We start from the raw sequence: 19,777 nt of genomic DNA, 5'->3' as shown, positions 1-19,777 counted from the left end.
AAGCATCACTGCACAGCTGTTGGTTTGCAGAAAAAATGGAGGAATGGGGGTGGGACTAGAAAAGAAGTGCAGAATACTAACCTGGAGAACTGAGTCTGCCTGGAAAGCTGTCGTCTTTGGGTTTAAGGAAAACTCATGTTTCTGGGAGCTAAATTCCCTCCATGGTCACGAAACCAACCCAACTGATGCCTCTGAAGGAACATAACTTCAGCTCTTCATATCTATCAGCCATAAAGTGGGAAGGGTCTCTCCAGCTTTCACTTGGAGTCATCTCTTATGTTAGGCAGACCAGCAAGCAAATCAAGTTTCATTGCTGGTTTGGAAGAAGTGAGTCAAAAGGAAAGGAGATGTGATGTCGAGGTCACAATGGCATTAAGTAAGAAGGAAAACAATTTGGAGGAAAGTCGGGAATGTGTTTTTACTGGCATGCAGTTCAATCAAGGCTAGGCTGATGGTTTCTGTTCCTAATCATTCTGATGCATTTTCCTTTATGAAATTTTCATAAATCTAGGGGGGAAATTTGTAGTTATTTCCCCCTAGGTTTGTGGAGGCCCATCTCCAACTTATCAGCGACTATGAAATGTTTCATGTCTTAAGACTATCTTTTCAAGTCCTGTTAACACAGGAAAAAGCAGGACCTCTAAAAACCGAACAACAACACCCACCAAATGGCTTGACCATTTCTGGAGGTTTCCCTCTCCCCCATGCACTCAATCTTCTGGTTTCTGGAGCTTTACTTCTCCCCCAGAAGGCTGCCTGGAGTCCGGTGGGAGACGAGGAAAGGTAAGTGGGAAAGAAGAGGCCTGGACAATGCACCCAGTCCTCCGCTTTCTGGAGCTTTCCCTCTCCCCAGTGGGCTGCCTGGAAGCCGGTGGGGGATGAGGAAAGGTAAGTGGGAAAGAAGAGGCCTGGACAAGGCACCCAGTCCTCTCCTTTCTAGAGCTTTCCCTCTCCTCCAGCAGGCTGCCTGGAGTCTGGTGGGGGATGAGGGAGTGGGCAAGAGGAGGCCAGGGCCATGTGCCTAGTCCTATGGAGCTTTCCCTCTCCCCCAGCGGGCTGCAGGAGTCTGGTGGGAGATGAGGAAAGGTAGGTGGGCAAGAAGAGGCCTGGGCCACAAGACCAGACCTCTGCTTTCTGGAGCTTTTGCTCTCCTCCAGCAGGCTGCTTTGAGTCCAGTGGGGGATGAGGAAAGGTAAGTGGGAAAGCAGAGGCCAGGGCCACGCACCCAGTCTTCTGCTTTCTGGAGCTTTTCCTGTGCCCCACATGCCCAGTCTTCTGGTTTCCAAAGCTTTTGCTCTCCCCCAGCGGGTTGCCTTGAGTCCGTTGTGGGATAAGGAAAGGTGAGTCGGAAAGAAGAGGCCTGGGTAACGCACCCAGTCCTCTTCTTTCTGGACCTTTCTCTCTCCATCAGAGGCTCCCTATAGTCCAGTGGGGGATGAGGAAAGGTAAATGGAAAAGCAGAGGCCTGGGCCACATGCCCAGTCCTCTGCTTTCCGGTGGTTTCCCTCTCCCCCAGCTGGCTGCTTGGAGTCCAGTGGGGGATGAGGAAAGGTAAGTGGGAAAGAAGAGGCCTGGGCCACGCGCCCAGACCTCTGCTTGCTGGAACTTTCCCTGTCCCCCAGTGAGCTGCCAAGAGACAACTGGTTAGATACCATAGAGTGTGGGAACTGAGTAACGCAAAGGACACTAGTCTTTATAGTTTACTGACTTAATACTGTATAAAGCATTGAGGGAAATAAGAGGAGGGAGTAACAATTTGTAGAAGGTCACAGGTTGGAATACCAAATTGGAAATAATTTCTAGTGGAAAACAATACGACCTAGGTTCGTTTCTCTGGTTTGTCTTTTTTGAAAATAAGGAAATAATAGGGTGAAATAGAAATGGGGAAAGTTTAAGGTTTAATGGAAGTGGGAAATCTAATAAAGGGGTTATAAATTAGAGAGAGAGAGAGAGAGAGAGAGAGATTACTGTATATTTCAATGGCATTTAAAGGGACAATATTGAATATAGAGAATTTTTTTCTTTCATTTGTGAATGTTTTACTTTAGCTCTATATTGGAACTGACTGTTAGAATTTCAATCCGAATTAATTATTATTATTTTTCTTGCTTGCGGATATTCTGTGTGGGGGAGGTGCCTGAAGGACTGACATTCTGGTGGAACAAAAAGAGAGTGAGGATTAGTTCCCCCGAGCAAGCAAGAACTTTCTTAAGATGTGCCACAGAACAAAATAAAGGATTGAACAAAGAAGAAGAGAAACAAACTCCAGGTGACAATAAAGAAAAGAAAGACCAAGGTGGCACTCTAGCTGAGAACCTTTTACTTGACTCACAAAGAAATGAGGAAGAAGATTTAGGAGGAGGAGAAGACGATGTGAATAAAAATCCGTTAGATATCTCAATTCCAGACCTGGACTATCAGGAACTACTAGCAGAAGAGAGAAGACTGAGGAGAGAAGAACAAGAAGAAACAAAAGAAGGGTTAACTGAAGATTAGTACAGATATTTTAAAGTAAATCTGACTATTTTTTTGATTCAAATTAAAATTCCATTGAATAAATACATAAATAATTTTTTCTTGAAAACAGTTTACAAGAAGAGTTTCCGTCTTTACTCAGAAGATACATTTGGAAAATGGCTGAATTTCTAAAATTATTATCATGGAACGTACAAGGAAAAAAATATTATTTGCAAAATTTAAAATTAGATGTGACCTGTTTACAGGAGACTAGAATAAAAGACAAAGATAAAAAATACTTGAGATGTACTAAACTAGGCCAAGAATTTATATCAGCTTCAAAATTTAGAAAGAAAGGAGTGGTTATATATGTTAACACAAAGTATGAAGCAAAAGAAGTGTGTAGGGATACTGAAAGACACTTTGTAATAATTGAGTTAAATTATAAAAATAAAAAAATGTTGGTGGTAGGTATATATGGCCCTTTAGAAAATAAAAGTAAATTTTACCAAAAAATGAAGGAAAAACTAATTGAATTGGAATATGACTCCTTGATATTATTAGGTGATTGTAATGTGGTGATGAATCCAAAAGTAGATAGATTCTCAGAAAAGAAGATCAAAAAGGATCAAGGGAAGTTGCCACAAGAATTTTTTAATTTGATGGATTCATTGGTTTTGGGGAATGCATGGAGAATAAAGAATGGGACGAATAAAGATTACACCTTTTTTTGAACCCACATAAAACATGGTCGAGAATTACCATGATCATGACCTCACTTCATCTAATCAAAAAAATACATATGGTGTTAATATTACCAAAGGTTTGGTCCGATCATAACCTGGTCCAATTAGACTTAAAATTAGGAAGAAGAGAATTTAATTGGAAATTGAATACAACGATTTTGAAAGACAAGACATTAGGGAATGAACTAAACAAGAACATTGAATTATATTTTAAGGAAAACTTAAACAAAGAAACATCAGTGCAGATAGTGTGGGACACTCTAAAAGCAGTAATAAGAGGGTGGTTGATTTAAAAAGTATCGGAATTAAAGAAAAAACAAAATGATAAATTGACAAATCTCAATAAAGAATTGGAGAGAAAGGAAAAAGAGTTAAAGAATGACCCCAAAAACCAAAAGGCCCTACAAGAAATAAAATATCTACAAAAATAAATATCAATTTTGATGATAGAGGAAATGGAAAAAAATTAAAATTTACCAAACAAAAACATTTCAAATCGGTCAATAAATCAGGGAAAATTCTGGCATACCAATTAAAAAAAGAAAAAGCAAAGCGTACAGTTATGGCCATAAATGATGATGGAGCTTTAATAAGAAATCAGAACAGAATTAAAAAAATATTTTTAAGTTATTATATGGAGCTCTTTAAAAAACCAAAAGTTAAGGATTCAAAAATTCTAAAATATTTGGAGTCATCGAAGTTGAAGAAATTAACGGATGAACAAAGAGAAATTTTGAATAAACCAATAACCCCACAAGAACTTTCACAAGCCATACACAAAAGTAAGACGGGAAAATCTCCAGGACCAGACAGGTTTACAAATGAATTTGTTAAAACATGTGAAAAACACCTAAGTGGACTCTTACTTCAAACGATGAATGAGGTCATGATTGGTCAAATGCCCCAAACATGGACCCAATCAATTACAATTTTGTTACCAAAAGAAGGAAAAGATTTGACAAGTCCAAAAAATTATAGACCTATTTAACTTCTTAATTCAGACTACAAATTATTCGTGTCTACATTGGCAGCAAGGTTAAAAAGTGTTCTCTGTAATTGGATTCATTCAGATCAATGTGGCTTTCTCCCTAATAGAATGATAAAAGACAACATTAGAAATTTACTAAATTTTATAGAAATTCATGAAAACAAAATTGATAAGAAATTGGCAATGTTTTTTATAGATGCGGAGAAAGCCTTTGATAATATTAATTGGGAGTTCATGTTTTGGGGTATTAAGAAATATAAAGGCGGGGGAGAAATTTCTAAGATGGATTGAAACAATATATGATAAACAAGAAACCAATATTTTGATAAATGACAAAAAAACAAGCCATGTAGGATTTATAAAGGGGTGAGACAAGGTTGTCCCTTGTCCCCTCTTTTATTTATACTGACTTTGAAACCACTCTTGATAAATATTAGACAAACTCAACTGATTGAAGGATTTAAACTGAAAGGAGAAGAATACAAATGAAGAGCATATGCGGAAGATCTGGTCCTGACAATATCAAACCCAATAGAAAGTAGTGACCAATTATTAAAATTGTTAAAGAAATTTGGGAAAGTTGTAGGATACCGGATTAATATAGAGAAAACAAACGTTTTGACGATGAATTTGACTAAAGAAGAAAAGAAAATATTGGAACAGAAAACTGGATTCAAAATGGAGAAAGCGGTTAAGTATTTGGGTGTTACTATAACTACAAAAATACAGATTTGTTTAGGAATAATTATGAAAAAATTTGGATTGCTATTTAAAAAGATGGGGAAAGATGGGGAAAGCTAAACATTTCCTGGCTGGGCAAAATTGCATCAGTCAAGATGGTAGTATTACTGAAAATGGTTTTCCAATTTCAAAATCTCCCCATTATAATCAATGACTCCCCCTTTATAAAATGGGAGCAAGATTTGGCCAAATTTATCTTGATTAATAAAAAACCAAGGGTGAAAATGAAGATTTTACAGGATTCAATTGATAAAGGTGGTTTAGCACTACCTAACCTAAAATGGTACTATTATGCATGCACATTTGATTGGCTAATGGACTGGATTAGATTGGATAAAAAGAATATTAAATTTGGAAAAAATAGACTAAAAATTTGGACTTCACGGCTATCTAATGTGTGATAAAATAAAACTTGATGGGAACTTTAAAAATCATCTAATTAGGAAATCACTGTTGAAGATTTGGGAGAAATATAAAAAGCAATGGTGTTCCAAAATTCCAATATGGGCCTCCATCAATGAAGCAATGTTTAGAAGAGAAGTATTAAAATAAAATTCCTGGGTAACTTATGAAGACATAACAAAATTAGAAAAAGGGAAAAGGATAATGAAATCTCAGGAAGAGTTACAAAACGAGGGGTTCACGTGTAACTGGTTTGCATATAGAAAATTAAAAGAAATTGTCCTGATGGACAGCAGAACTAGTGGTTTAGGACCAGTGGGTTTAGAATTGGAAAATATTATAAGAAATCCGAAAAAACAAATTTCAAAATTATACAACTTGATTCGTAAATTTGAATTGGAAGATGAAATAATAAAAGATTTCATGGTTAAATGGGCAAAAGACTTAAATGAACCAATACAATTGCAATATTGGGAAAAATTATGGCAAATTAAAGTAAAATATACACCGAGTGTGGAACTAAGAGAAAATATAAAAAATCATTATATAGATGATATCTAACACCCTATAAATTATCGATTTTTTTTTTAAAATAACAAAAATACTTGCTGGAAATGTAAAAGAGAGGTAGGTACATATTTACATTGCTGGTGGAAGTGTCCGAAATCAAGAAACTATAAGAAGACTATACATCAGGGGTAGGCAACCTGCGGCCCGCAGGCCGGATGCGGCCCAGCAAGGCCTTGGGACCGGCCCCAGCCCGGTCCTGCCATCGATTGCCGCCGGGGCCTTTGGGGGGCAATTGTCTATAGAAGCCTCAGAAACATGCATTTATACTAACATTTTTTTAAAAATCAGCAAATTTTTTCACATGTCCTCCATTTTTTTAAAAAAGTGTCTTCCATGTGAAAATTTTGTCCTACATTTGTCCTGGTTTATTTATATATTCAATTTTTTAAAAAAATATTTAATTATTTATTTTTTAGCTTCGGCCCCCCAGTTGTCTGAGGGACAGCAACCCGGCCCCCGGCTCAAAAAGGTTGCCTACCCCTGCTATACATAGTGAGATGAAAAAAATATTTAATTTCAAAGTGCGAGTGGATCCAAAATGTATCTTCTGAATATAAAAGAGACCCTAAATTTGGAGAGTGAAAAATATATATATTATTCTACATGATTATCGCTGCAAGAATGGCATTTGCAAGATACTGGAAATCGGAGGATACTCCCACAATAGAAGAATGGAGATTAAAAGTAATGGACATGTACGAGATGGACAAATTAACTATGTTGTTGAAAAAGGGAATGTTAAAAAATTTCTACAAAGAATGGGATCCTTGGGGAAAATATATACAATCAGAAAAAAGGGAGAATTACACATTGCTTTGTTAAAAGAATATAAGAGAAGAAAGGTTTAGAATAAATATAAATTATAGATTGTGTTGTATGTATTGTTTTATAAAATTAAATAAAGAAATACTCAACCATTGGCTGCCCCATTCATGGTCCTTCTTGCTCAGCTGCTAACTGCCACTCCCTGCTGAAACCTTAACTGCCACAGAACAAGAGGTGCATCATAATGGAAGTCATGGTGCCTCATCCAAGCCTTGTGTAAGCCACATTGGGATTGGCTATGAGCATCCTTCAAGTGTCCCTTGGGATGGTGGGCATATGTTGGCATATCTTGAAAAGAGATAGACAAGTCTTCAGTCCAGTACAGAACCTTAAAACAGAGCCAGGCCATCTGTGTTAGCCATGTAGCAAAGTATAACAACATCCAAAATCCACAAAACAGTGTACAGTGGGGCCCTTATCCAATGGGGTTTGGTTCCAGGACCCCCTGTGGATATGAAACTCTAGATGCTCAAGTCCCATTCGATACAATAGCAAAGCAAAATGGTGTCCCTTACATAAAATGACAAAATCAAGATTTGCTTTTGGGAATTTATACTTTTCTGGAATATTTTCAAGCTGTGGATGCTTGAATTCCTGGATAAGGAGGACCAACTGTGCTTTGTGAATTTTGCTTGGCCCAAACAAGGTATCACTGTTTTGTGGATTTTGGATGTTATTGTAAAATACAATCTTGGTTTTCAAAGCTCTCACAAGAGTAAGATCCTCATTTGTTGCCTCCTTAATTACTAGTCCTTTGTGTCCCTACTCTGGAGTAAATCAAATATTATCTGCCAGAGCTGTTCCCAGCTATATTATTATTATTATTATTATTATTATTATTATTATTTACTTATATCCCATCTTTCTCCTATTATAGGGATTCATGTTGTGCAGAGGAGTACAGGAACATGCAATTCATAGGTAAGATTCAGTATCCGGGGTCAGCAATTCCAGATGTTGTAGCTGGACTACAACACCCATAGTTCCTCATCACTAAATAGATAAAGGTCTCATTCCCACTATCTTTTGAACTGGATCATGAATCAGTTTGAACTGGTTCAAACGACCCTGGATTCCACTTAATCTGAATCGTTGCAGCGATTCCGGGGGGGGGGGGCATTCTCTAGACCCATTTAACCCGCTGATTTTTTCCGCTTCTTTTTCAATAAATCGATTCCGCACAAGTCTGAACCACAAGCAGATTGAAATCAATTCAAATTTCCCCTTCGGCCAGCTGGAACCAAATCATTTTGAATCGATTTGTGTGAATGGGAACCACAAGTGGGTTATTTTGGAGGGAAAAAATGAGATTGGGGCAAATGTGGGAACAATGCATCGATTAGGATCGCACACCAATTTATCTGTAAGTGGGAGTGGAGCTAAATAGGTACCACTTTGATGGGAAGGTAGCCGCATTTGGTGGAGTCATGGTAGCCACATGACCATGGAGCTGTCTTCGGACAACACTGGCTCTTACACACAGTCCTTTCTTCTTGATCAGAGCTGAACCTTGCTAAACCGGAAAATTCGCACCTTCCTCTCCTACCTGGAGATGACCCATTAAAACTGTAAAATTGGGGCTAGGCCCTGAGATCCGGCAACCCTACCCAGAATCTCCAAGCCAACATGGCCACCTTGGGAGTTGCGAGCCAAAATGGTAACATTTCTAAGATCTAGATGCTGCTGAAGCAATGGCACCAGAGGCAACAAAAAGATGTAGCAGCTATTAACTTTATTTATTTATTTTGTAATTATTGTTTCAGCTTATACTCTTCAAAATAAATAAATAAATAAATAAATAAATAAATAAATAAATGGAAAATATTGAAAGCAGTTTGCATCAATTTTAAAATGGCACAAAACACTCAGAAATGTCAGAAACTTTTAAATGCATCCTACATAAAAATTGCAGCCAGCCCAATCCTCCAATCTAACCAATTCAATTTTTTTGATGGTGAGTGAGGCTTCCCTCATGGGGGAGATCTCAAATAATGGCTCCAGAATGAAAAGGCTATAGTAGTGACCACATTACACCATTCCCGATCTCTTTGACAGCCATCTTGGACGACGCTTTATGAATCAAGATGAAGCCAGAGGATTTGAGTTTGCAAGGGCTACAAGCACAGGCAGCAGAACATGAGAAAATTATGTTTTCCTAGGTTGCATCCGCATTGCAGAATTACAGCACCACTTTAACTGCAATGACTCTATCCTGGGATGGTACAGAGAGTTACAAGAGCAGGCTGAATACTAAACTATAAATCCCAGGACTGAACACAATTGAGCCATGCCATTTAAAGTGGTGTCAAACTGCTTTAATTCTGCAATATGGATACACCCTAAGATTTAGGGAATCTCTACAAGTTTCAGCTAAAGGGACTTTTACACACACACACACACACACACATATTAGAGTTTATCGCACTCTAACGGGCCCAGTGAGTTCTAAAACGTGTGCGGGGGCGCGCACGGAATGGGATGGGGCTATTTTACCGCACACTGGAATGCTGCCTTTGCCGCCGGGCATTCCAATTGCGTCCCCATTCCATTCCAGAGGGCACCATTTCTGAGAACACTTTAGAACAGTTCTCAAAATGGCACCCTCTGGAACGGAACAGGGACGCAATTCGAATGCCCGGCGGCAAAGGCAGCGTTCCAGCATGCGGTAAAATAGGGTTCTTAGCCTCATCCCGTTCTGTGCGCACCTGTGCGCGCACACGTTTTAGAATGCACTGGGCCCGTTTTAGGGCCAGTGCAATAAACTTCATTAACTCAGCATGGATGCATCCTTAGACTACACATTCCACAATTCCTCGTCCCAGGGAATTTTGGGGATTGGAGTGCCAAGAAGGCATGAATAGCCCAGCATTCAGTAGACATGACAGCAATTAATAAACACAATCAGTTTATCAGTTGCTCTTGGCACTTCCCTATGTAATCCTGCTGGTGTAAGTGTGCTTTTTGAATGCAAGTTACATTTTGAAAGGCCATGGGGCTAGTGGTTGGAGTGCAGACATCACAGATCTGACATTATTACTATAAATTAAAAGCATAGAGCTAAAGAAATTCTAGGAACCTGCTATGCAGGAAGATATAGTTTGAAGCAATCTACAAACAACAGTTGCTAGAGTACTTTGAGGAAGGGCAGGAAAACATAACAATTAAATTGTCTTCAATGCTCTTGAAATGTGGAGTTTGGAGCTTGTTGACTGCCTAGTGGTGAGAGGCATGCAATGCAAGGAGACACAGTAGAAGAAGAATCAGGGAACAGGTGCTTGTTTCTTGGCATCTTCTTTTGTGGCTGAGCGAGGGTGACCTCTGTTTCTCTGCAATTCTTCCTACTTCTTTTCTTGCAAAATGGACATTGCCCTTTGCACCCAAGTCACAGCTGGATTCACGCAGATCTGCTTGCCATTATTCATAACATACCTGAGGGAGAAGAGAAGAGAAGGCTTTGGTTTGATATTTCTGCATCCGTCAGGGTGGGCAATGTCAGAAGATAGACAGCTGCATGAACTCTGGGAGACTTCACCAAATTGTCACCAAATTGTCATGGCATGAATGAAGAACAGAGTATCTGCTGTCTCCAAGTGAGACCTCTGCAGATAGCTGAATATTAAGGGGAACTAATCATTGGAAAAGGAGGGATTTTTGATACTTACACGACAGCCTCCAGGTTGCATTCAGAGTCAGTCCTGTAGTAAGAGGTTATGCTCTTAATATGAAGGGGTCGTTTGGCCCAAAAGTCAAAGCAACAATTCCTGGGAGAGCTGGGGCCCGCTCCTAGTGGCAGGAAAGCAAGGAAAGGAAAGAGAGAAGGAAGAAATATATCATACTGTAACACAGAACTGCAATGGAGGCTTATAGCTGGCATATACAGGTCCTTCTCTGTTGTGGCACCGTATTTATTAAATATCTTCCAGGAATGGCAATCTCTCTCCCCCCCCCCCCCCCAACTCTTTTGCAGGGCAGTGACCTGACAAGTCAGCAAGGGTTGAAGTCAACAAAATAGAAAAAGGCTGGGATTTATTTCTTTGTAAATGACCTTATGCATGCAAAAAAATTGAATTGAGTCATCTCGTAACATTCATATTAGAGATCTAGCATGCTGCAAGGCTTTGAGTGTTCGACTAGGACCAGGGTTCGAATCCCTGCATAAAAGAGAACATGGGCTGCGCCTGCACTGCAGAAATAATCCAGGTTGACACCGCTTTGGCTCCATGCTAGTCTGGGATTCTGAGAATTGTAGTTTGTTGTGCACCAGAGCTCTCTGAGAGAGAAGGTTAAATGTCTCATAAAACTGCAACTTCCAGAATTCCATAGCATGGAGCCATGGCAGGTAAAGCAGTGTCAGACTGGATTATTTCTGCAGTGCAGATGCAGCCATGGTCTGCTATTCTGGCTACTTGTTCTGCTGCAAGTCTTCCAGCAGAGTTCATGTTCTCTTTTCTCTTGTGCTCATGAGCATCGATGAGCAGCATTTGCAAAACACTAAAACAACAACAACAATAATAATAATAATAAAATTTATTTTTATCCTGCTCCTCTGTGTAACACAACCAGGACGGTTTACAACATTAAAACATACATTCACATATCCCACCCACCCCTAAAATACAATTAAACAATTTACAATTTAAAATATAGCATAAAATAATAGACAAGAAAACAAACATTAACTGCAGCAGAACTCAGGGTGGCAGGCTATGTCTTTTTGGTGGCTGGGAATCTATTCGGGAAAGGCCTGCCAGAAGAGATCCATCTTAACAGCTTTTTAAAAGCTGTTCAAGGTGGTAATGTGATGGATCTCATCCAGCAGGCTGTTCCATAGTCTGGGAGCAGTAGCTGAAAAGGTCCTCTGGAGGTAGCAGAAAACCTCGTTTTTATAGGTTGCAGCAAATTCCTCCCAGAGGATCTGAGTGTGCGTGGTGGGTTATAGGGAAGGAGACGGTCCCGAAGATAGGTTGGACCCAAGCCATTTAGAGCCCTTGTACTGGGCTCAGTGATAGCACTGAATGGGGATGGCTGGGCGTTGGGTGACGGAACGGGGCCTTTTGGAGGACACTTTCGTGTGTGGTAAGCGATCTCAAAATTGGTGTTATATGGTCTCTTCTAGTTGTACCTAAGACCAGCCTGGCTGCCATGTTCTGTACTAACTGGAGTTTCCAAACCAAACACAAGAGTAGCCCCATGTAGAGTGCATTATAGAAATCCAGACGTGAGGTTACCAGCGCATCTACAACAGTTTCAAGGTCTTTAACTTCCAGGAAGGGGCGCAGCTGGTCTATCAGCCAAAGCTGATAACAGGCACTCCTGACTGTCTCATTTACCTGATTAGTCATCTGGAGTGATGGATCAAGGAGCACCCCAAGACTGCAAACACAGTCCTCTGGGGATTTAGGGGTTTCTCCCTCTGTCCTTGTTAATAAGTAGGTCACCCCTGGAGACAGGACAGTAAATTCACTGTTTGAATACCTCCATCTGTTGAGTAAAAGGCTTGGTTATTACACTTCTGAACAGTACAAAAGCACCTGTAATGTTTACTCTGACCCATCAAATATTTATCATTGTTCTACTAGAGAGGCTATTGAAACTGCAAATAAGGCAAAGCTCTTTCTTTAAACTTGTTATTCCTTATGGGTAATGAGAAGGTATGGCACACAATGTAAAGATTAAAAAGAACTTAACATAGCCGTACAATTGTGATTCAGATAATGGAAGTAAATTCAAAAGGCCGGGGGAACCACTGAAGGACAGCAAGCTAGCTGTGTAAACAGCAGACCAAGGAAAACCTGGCAGAAATGAAAAGAAAATGTTTTATACAAAGCATTGAAATGCCCACTGTTATGATGATTCAGAGTATTGAAGGAAAGAGTCATTTTCTGCATCATGGAAGCCCTATCACCAGAGGGTAGGTGATCCAAGGCAGGCTTCCCTTCTGACACTGCCAAACTTGAGAATACAACCAAGATCTTTTTATTCCCAAAGCATTTAAAACAGAAAGTTTTCAAAGAACAGGCTGCGGGTCCCATACTGTCTCATTGCTTTCAATCTTCTGAAGTGTAGGTTACATCATTTTAGTATTATAAATAGTTTCACTCCATTTTAATCCATTTATTTATTTAAAGTATTTATATCCCGCTCACTTTTAATGTTTTTAACTGTCTCATTCTTATTAAATTGTGCATTCCTTGAATTACAATTTGGAGAGAAATATATAACTAAATATAATAGTAAATAATAACACTTTAGAGAAGCCAGTGTGGTGTTATCGTGGTGTTAGACTATGACTGTGGAGACCAGGGTTCAAATCTCCACTCAGCCATGGAAACTCATTGGGTGACACACTCTCCGCCTCAGAAAACCCCACAATAGGGTCACCATAAGTTGGGGACTATTTGAAGGCACGCAACAACACTTACTCAGAAGCAGAGTTGGAAGATATCTGATTATGTACAGTATATGGAAATACAGGTACTGTATTCCACAATCCAAAATAAATAAATAAACCAACATAAAAATCCCCTTCTGGTCCCAAGCATTTTGGAAACTGGAGACCCAACCTTACCTGTGCTGCATTTGGCATAAGTGAACAGAAGATGGCAAGCTTATAAAAATATTTACCATGTTCCTGTGAGGGCAGCTCACATACATCAAGGCTTGCAATCGTTGGCATGCTTGCCATTCAAGGGGAGTTTGCCTGTACACCCATCTGAATGAATCATAGAATCATAGAGTTGGAAGAGGGGCCATCCAGTCCAACCCCATTCTGCCATGCAGGAACTCTCAATCAAAGCATCCCCGACAGATGGCCATCCAGCCTCTGTTTAAAGACCTCCAAAGAAAGTGTGAATGCAAATCAAGAGATGCCCCCCCCCCATGGTATTAATAAACCCCTTTCCTTGTTCTTCCTTGCAACATGCATTTTTGTTGGCCCCACAGTTTTGTGGATTTTGGATATTACTGTTCTTTGGCACTGTGAGAGCGTGACCAGAGATCCTCCTTTTCCAGAACATTTCCTACGTTTCCAACAAACAAAACAAAACGTCCTTCATTTTGAGCACGACTAAGGAGCAGAAAACACAGACCTATGACTATCGAATTCAATTTCTTTTTTTTCCTGTTTGCCTGATGAAGCCAGTTTGATTTTGAAATCTTGTAGCATGCATTGTGCATTTTGGTTGGCCCGATAAAGGTATCATTGTTTGGATGTTATTAGGTTTGCTATTTCAATAGGTGATCTCCCTGATCCTTGTTGTTGTTATTGTTGTTGCTGTTGTGTACCATCTGGACTAAGACCAGAAACAGAAAATGCAGTGCTATGACTAACATCTTCCATTTCATTTTTTTCCTGTTTGCCTGATGAAGAAGCTGGTGTGACTTTGAAAGCTTGCAACATATATATTGTGCATTTTGGTTGGCTCCATAAAAGCATCATTGTTTGGATGTTATTGGGTTTGCTATATGGCCAACACAGCTACCTCTGGATGTTTCTTTCCCAATACTAGTTGGTTATTCTGGGGGCCTGAGTAAGATAATGCACATTGGCCCAATGAAGTGTGGAGACACCTTGAGCCCCAAGATGTCCTTTACTGAGAAATCAAACACAGAAGAGAAGACACACCAGAGACGCAGCACAACAAGGACTTTAATGTTTGAGCCTAAAATCTAGGCGAGCCTTGGCTGGGCCTTTCTTTGGGAATCCTCCCTAGTCAGGAGGGAAGGCAGCAGGAGGCGCCTCGCTCACTGCTAGGCCTCCCTCCTCCTTCGCCCGCCTTCCCCTTCTGCTCCTCCTCCCTCAGGGACTGAGGCGCCTCCTCCTCGGGCCCTGGAGCCAGGCAGCAGCAGCAGGCCTCCAGGAGAGGAGAGGAGATTTAGGGCTCTCTCTCTCTCTCTAGCTTCTCCCTGGGCTGCAGGTAGGAGCCATGTCCGCTGCTGCTGCTTCTGCTGTCGCCTTCCTGATGCGAACTCTCTTGTGCCCTCGCCGCCCGCTCTCTGGGGTTAGGTGAGAGACGGACATAGGGGATACTTGCCCAAAGGGGATCATTGGGGGAGACTTGCCCATAGGGAGACAGAGGGGGATACTTGCCCAAAGGGGATCATTGGGGGAGACTTGCCCATAGGGGATCATTGGGGGATATTTGCCCATAGGGAGACAGAGGGGGATACTTGCCCATAGGGGATCATTGGGGGAGACTTCCCATAGGGGATCATTGGGGGATATTTGCCCATAGGGAGACAGAGGGGGATACTTGCCCAAAGGGGATCATTGGGGGAGACTTCCCATAGGGGATCATTGGGGGATACTTGCCCATAGGGGATCATTGGGGGATATTTGCCCATAAGGAGACAGAGGGGGATACTTGCCCATAGGGGATCATTGGGGGAGACTTCCCATAGGGGATCATTGGGGGATATTTGCTCATAGGTAGACATAGGGGGATACTTGCCCATAGGGAGACAGAGGGGGATACTTGCCCATAGGGGATCATTGGGGGAGACTTCCCATAGGGGATCATTGGGGGATATTTGCCCGTAGAGGAGCATTGGGGGATATTTGCCCATAGAAGACATTGGGGAATGTTTGCCCATAGGGAGACGTTGGGGGATATTTGCCCATTGAGGATCATTGGAGGATATTTGCCCATTGAGGATCTTTGGGGGATACTTGCCCATAGAGAGACATTGAGGAAGAGTTACCTATAGGGAAACATTGGAGAATATATGCCCATAGGGGAACATAGTGGGATAGTGCAAATCTACAGTGCTATATATATAAATAAATAATACTTGCCAATAGGGAAACATTGGGGAATACATGCCAATAATAATAATAATAATAATAATAAGTTTATTTATATCCCATCTCTCTGTTCAACACAGCCAGGGATCGTTGAGTAGTATTTGCCCATAGGGAAACATAGGAGGATACTTGCCCACAGAATCATAGAGTTGGAAGAGACCACAAGGGCCATCCAGTCCAAGCCCATTCTGCCATGCAGGAAACATTGGGGAATATTTGCTCATAGGGAAACATTGGAGAATACTTGTCTGCAGGGAAACATAGGAGAAAATGTCTTATAGCATGTTCTTGCCTGTAGGAAAACATTGGGCAAGTATTCAATGTCTCCCTATGGGCAGGTATTCTCTGGTGATTCCCTATAGGCAAGTATGGTTTCTCAATAATAATAATAATAATAATAATAATAATAATAATAATAGTTTATTTGTATTTTCCCACCTCTCCCAGGTGGATCAAGATGGGATTACAACCAGTTAAAACATATACATTAATATAAAATATATTTTAAAAATACATCAATAAAATGGCGCAGTTAATATAACACTAAATCCGTGGGGTGGTAATGCAATAATTTGTCCAGTAGTGAAATTGTGGACAGGTGGATAAGCTTGCCAGAAGAGATCCGTCTTAAGTGCCCTCTTGAACGCGTCCAAGGAGGTAATAAAACGGATCTCTTCCGGGAGATCATGCCATAGTTTCGGAGCAACCACTGTAAAAGCTTTCTGAGAAGTCAATGTAAGCATAGTTGGAACATATTCTAACACATTCTTCCCAGTTACTCTGAGAGTGCGGGGCGGATTGTGTAAGGAGAGGCATTCCCACAAGTAACTCGGGCCCAAGCCATGTAGGGCTTTAAAGTTGATAACCAACAGCTTACACCTATGGGCAAGTACTGTCTTTTGTTTTAGTAGGTTCAACTTGAAGGCACACAAACAACAACAGTAGCTTGTGTGTCTGTGTGTCTATGGCTGTCAGGTGCCCCTCATAATTAGTGATGTTCCTTTATCAGAGGGTTGGAAAGCTTTTTATAGGACTGGCAAGTGTCCCTTATGGTAAGGAATGTCCTCCATTTGAAGGATGGAAAGCTTTAAAAAAAACTTTTGTTCAAAACACACTACAGAAACAATCTGGTTTGAGACCATTTTAACTGCCCTGGTTTCATACTAGGGGTTTGTGGGAATTATTGTTTATTGTGTCTCCAGAGCTCTCTGGCAGAGAGAGCTGGCTAAATGTCTCACAAAACTACAGTTCCCAGGATTCCCTAGCATTGAGCCAGGGTAGTTAAAGCTGTATCAAATTGGATTATTTCTGCAGTGTGTTTTGGACCATAAACTGAACAAAATGTAAAAACAAACAAACAGAAAACCCCCTCAAACACCCCCTTTTTAATAGCCACTGCGGGTTGAGGCTCCCTTATCCAAAATGTTTGGGACCAGAAGCATTTTTTAGATTTTGGAATAACTATTTGTATTGATACTGGTTTGTGCCTTCAAGACATTTCTGACTTAAGGCAACCCTAAGGCAAACCTATCATGGGGTTTTCTTGGCAAGATTTGTTCAGAGGACGTTTTCCATTGCTTTCCTCTGAGGCTGAGAGTATGTGACTTGTCCAAGGTCACCTAGTGGGTTTCATTGCTGAGGTAGCACTTGAACCCTGATCTCAAGAGTTGTCCAACAGTCAAACCAGTATGCCACACTATCTCTGTATTTACATTTATGTACATAATAAAATATATTGGAAATGTGACTCAAATCTAAACATGAAATTCACTTACATTTCATATATATCTTATGCACATACCACAAATGTAATTTTATGCACAATCTTTTTTAATAATTTTGTGCATGAAACAAAGTTTGTGTACACTGAACCATCAGAAAGCTAAAGTATCATTAACGCAGCCATGCATGAAAAACGTTTTGGTTTTTGGAATATTCCAGATATAAGGGAAAATCAACCTGTACCCACTTGCCAACCCCACATGTTATAAATCTGGAGTGTTTTTTGTTGTTTTGAAAACCTGGCAAATCTGTTGTCAGGAGAAGCCATGGCCAACTTTTTCTGCCTCTCTCTTGTGAGGAAAAGGATTGGGGAGAATATCTCCTTTCTCCTTCCCAAGGGCCTTTTTAATGCCCCCTTGTTCCCAGCGTTACAACTATTTGCAGATGATGAAGAGTGAAAACAGATGCAGTACCAAAGTGAAAATTTAACTCTAATGTACTAATTACTTAGTTTACAAGGAAAGTGAATTAATGCTGACAGTCCATGTAACTCAGTCCTAATATCAGTTAGTATTCTGGAGCCCTGAGTAGGTTAATGCACACTGCCCCAATTAAGTTTGCAGACACCTTAAGCCTCCAATATGTCTTTTAAAAACAATATTAAGCATACAAGAAAAAACACCAGACATGCAGCACGGGAACTTAATGTTTGATCACTATGGACCTAAAATCTAGTGAATCTTTGCCTGGGCATTTGTTTGGACATGTTATGTCCAGTTTTTCTGTGATAGACTGAAGATGTCTTATAATAAATCATGATAAAATAAACATAATAAAACAAATAGCAGTAAAATGGCATCCTCAAAACTGCACTAACACCAGTAGATTAAAAATAAAAGCCCTAAGATGTACTAAAATGATATAGGCTGCAGTCTTGTGTACACAGTGAGACCTACTTCTGAGTAAGAAAGCATATGGATGTGATGTTAAGAGCCTGTTTAAAAGCAGGCAAAGAGGACCTGGTGACCCTCACTTGCCATAGTTTTCAGAAATAGCAAATTAAATGATCTCTCTTGTCCTCAACTGCTCTTCTTCTGCTGACAAAATAACAGTGAGGAGGAGCTCAGAAACCTAATGCAAATATCAGGCAAGTTCATCTCAGAAGTGGTATTGATGATTATTTTTCTCCTCAAGAAAAAAAATCCTTGGAATTTGGGGTGACATAATTTTCTGTGTAGAAGGAATCATGTGAACCACAGTTGGATTAAGTTAGAATTAAGTTCACATGGCAGATTTAGAAAATCAGCACAAGACACACACCTAAAACGAGCAAAACTTCCATAAAATCCCAGTTATTGTTATTATTATCGTTTATTTATATAGCATCCTTCCATGTACGTGACACTTTACAAACAGTTGCAGAATAAAACATTTATATACTATTCAATAATATAAAATACAGTACTAAAATACAATATTAAAATCCAATTTAAACCCCCCCCCCCCTACACACACAGAAACATAATGTGAGATAAAACAAAATAGGCAGTACAGATAATAAAATATACTAAAAACATAAATGGTTTGTATTTATGACTCCTTTGGGCTTCTGTGGTTAGGGCAGGTCCATGCTTTATGCATTAAGCACAGTTGTGTGGGTGCTAGTTTCTCACCACAAAACAACAACAGCATTGTTTTAATGGAAGACATTAAACTTGGACACTCATGTCCACACTGTCAGAGCCCTAACCCAGTCAAAGTTCCTTGACAAGCATGCATGGATAATTAGAGAATTATATTCCCACAGTCTATTTATGCTATGGGATGGTTTCATGAAACACTGGTGTATATGCAACAGTAATTCATGTTTGCTGGGTATGGAAATGTGCATGCTTACAGAAAATAACATGTAATTTTTTAATCATTTGTGCCAAACATAATTTTATAGAATCTCAAGGGTGACTGGCATTTTTATATAAGGTTGGGATATATTTCATGCATACAAATCAACTGAGATGCATAAGCTGTAGTGTCATCATCTGTTAAAGCTATCTTCAAAATTTTAGCTCATAGAAAGGGCAGGAATGTAGCATACCACTCGAGGATACAAACCTGGAAATACCTGGTTTAGTTGAGATCTTCTCTGCTTTTATTCCCATTGTTGAAAAGAAAATAACAGCAATGTCACATATGTCTACTCAGAAGTGAGTCCCATTGAATTCAGTGTGGTTTTCTATTTGGGGTAAATGGGAAGAAGGTTGCGATCTCACTCATGTACCTATCTAGCTGGGTCATTAGAAGAATGAATTAATACGGATGGTAAGCAGAAACGTTGGCTTGGTTCACTAACCAGCTGTTATTGGTAAATTCTTAGTTGCTTCTTCTTGTTCCAGGGTTCCATGCAATATTTTCCAACCACCACCACCCCCCTCGTCACTTGATCTCTGCAAGCCTCAGACTTAAAGGAAGAGTAGGAAGTCTTTGGCTTTGGACAGGACTATAGAGAAAGCATGTGCAGTGCCA

At 40.1% G+C, this 19,777-nt stretch overlaps 1 protein-coding gene across 6 annotated transcripts in view; it reads left to right on the top strand.

Moving 5' to 3' along the window:
• The first annotated feature begins 6,890 nt into the window (after positions 1-6,890).
• LOC149317012 (enoyl-CoA delta isomerase 2-like) overlaps positions 6,891-19,777 on the top strand; it is a 63,996-nt gene continuing 51,109 nt past the window's right edge. For 2 of the 6 annotated variants that reach the window (XM_089516671.1, XM_089516670.1), the window contains exons 1-2: positions 6,891-6,945; positions 7,607-7,650. In XM_089516671.1, coding sequence (XP_089372797.1) covers positions 7,613-7,650 — 38 coding nt within the window. In that variant the 5' untranslated portion in view covers positions 6,891-6,945; positions 7,607-7,612. The other 4 variants (XM_089516673.1, XM_089516672.1, XM_089516669.1 and 1 more) reach the window with 4 other exon arrangements.

Source organism: Sceloporus occidentalis, unplaced genomic scaffold (genome assembly GCF_023333645.1).
Source record: "Sceloporus occidentalis isolate IW3139 unplaced genomic scaffold, rSceOcc1.0.p SCAF_3, whole genome shotgun sequence".
Lineage (NCBI taxonomy): Eukaryota > Metazoa > Chordata > Lepidosauria > Squamata > Phrynosomatidae > Sceloporus > Sceloporus occidentalis.
The sequence above is the reverse complement of the archived record's forward strand: the minus strand, read 5'-3'. Positions and strand labels throughout refer to the sequence as shown.